The sequence below is a fragment of the Cyprinodon variegatus genome, unplaced genomic scaffold, assembly GCF_000732505.1.
Source record: "Cyprinodon variegatus isolate N-32 unplaced genomic scaffold, C_variegatus-1.0 Scaffold683, whole genome shotgun sequence".
Classification (NCBI taxonomy): Eukaryota; Metazoa; Chordata; class Actinopteri; order Cyprinodontiformes; family Cyprinodontidae; genus Cyprinodon; species Cyprinodon variegatus.
In genome coordinates this window covers 160442-161598 of record NW_015151136.1, presented here as the reverse complement: position 1 = coordinate 161598, position 1157 = coordinate 160442, and the positions used below count along the sequence as shown (strand labels likewise).

Below are 1157 nucleotides of genomic sequence, written 5' to 3'. Positions count from 1 at the left end.
AAAAAAGAAAGAAAATAACAAACGATGAATTCAGCTGGCAATCAGGAACTTGTCTATGTACCAAACTGGATGATTGTTGTTCTCTACTCATTTTGTTTTTTATTTAAAAATTCAATGTATAACATGGATGCATAAACACCTCCTTTTATTTCTGTGATAAATTCTGTTTAGGGTAACGGATCATTAAAAATGTCTGCAGACCTTTACTGACTGATGATTTTCTTTATTCGGACCCCGCTGATTTTAAATTAAACTATTGGTAATTCAGATCAGATGATACAGACCAGGAAGCAGATTTCTCATCTCCATCAGAAACCACACATCTGCTGGATACTGATGGGGATATTTTTAATCTGTCATATTAAATTAAGCGTTAATTTCTGCATGTTTTGCTCCTACGAATTTAATAATAATAACGCGATGCTCTCATCGAACTCCGAGGCTAAGTCGGAGAGCAACAAGACGGGAGGAACAGCAGAGGCTGTAGGCTTTGCTTTGGACAGGAGGTCTGGAGCGCTGCGGGGCGGTAATTTATAAATGTTTTAAATCAGATTGGGTCCGGATCCGGACAGCGGTCCAATAACCCGTGACCCCTACTCTACAGGGTTCCCTCTACATTATGGGACCTTATTGGCTGCCTTCTTGCCTTTGCTATAGCCTGACCTTTGATGACGTAGATAACAGACTCTAGAACCAACCTTTACAGTTGTACTGTGTCCTGTTCCCTCCCGCCATTTCAGAGCATCGTGGATGAACAACTTGTCCTGAAGAGGGTAGCAGACGTTCTGATCCACCTCTACGCCATGACGGCCGTCCTGTCCAGAGCCAGCCGTTCAATCAGCATCGGCCTCAGGAACCACGACCATGAGGTTGGTGTCAGGGACCGGAGGAGGGTGGAGAACCGGGACCTAAATAGAAAATAAAACCCTGAGCTTCATCATACATTGGTGTGACTGAGGGACACTTCCTGTCCTTAGCAACCGTTGGACAAATCATTTTATTTCTGTAGCTCCAATTCACAACATGTCATCTCAGGGAACTTTACAGAAACAATTCAACCAGATCATCCAGTCAGATTAAAGTAGACAGGGTGTCTGCCTCACGGACTAAAACTGGTAGTTGGTTCCACAGGAGAGGAGCCTGATAACTAAAAGATC

General features: G+C 43.4%; 1 protein-coding gene across 1 annotated transcript in view; it reads left to right on the top strand.

Moving 5' to 3' along the window:
- acad9 (acyl-CoA dehydrogenase family member 9) overlaps window positions 1-938 on the top strand; it is a 22358-nt gene extending 21420 nt beyond the window's left edge. Inside the window, exon 16 of the mRNA XM_015394394.1 lies at window positions 741-938. Coding sequence (XP_015249880.1) covers window positions 741-923 — 183 coding nt within the window. The 3' untranslated portion in view covers window positions 924-938. The remainder of the gene's footprint in view (window positions 1-740) is intronic.
- The last annotated feature ends 219 nt before the right edge of the window (window positions 939-1157 follow it).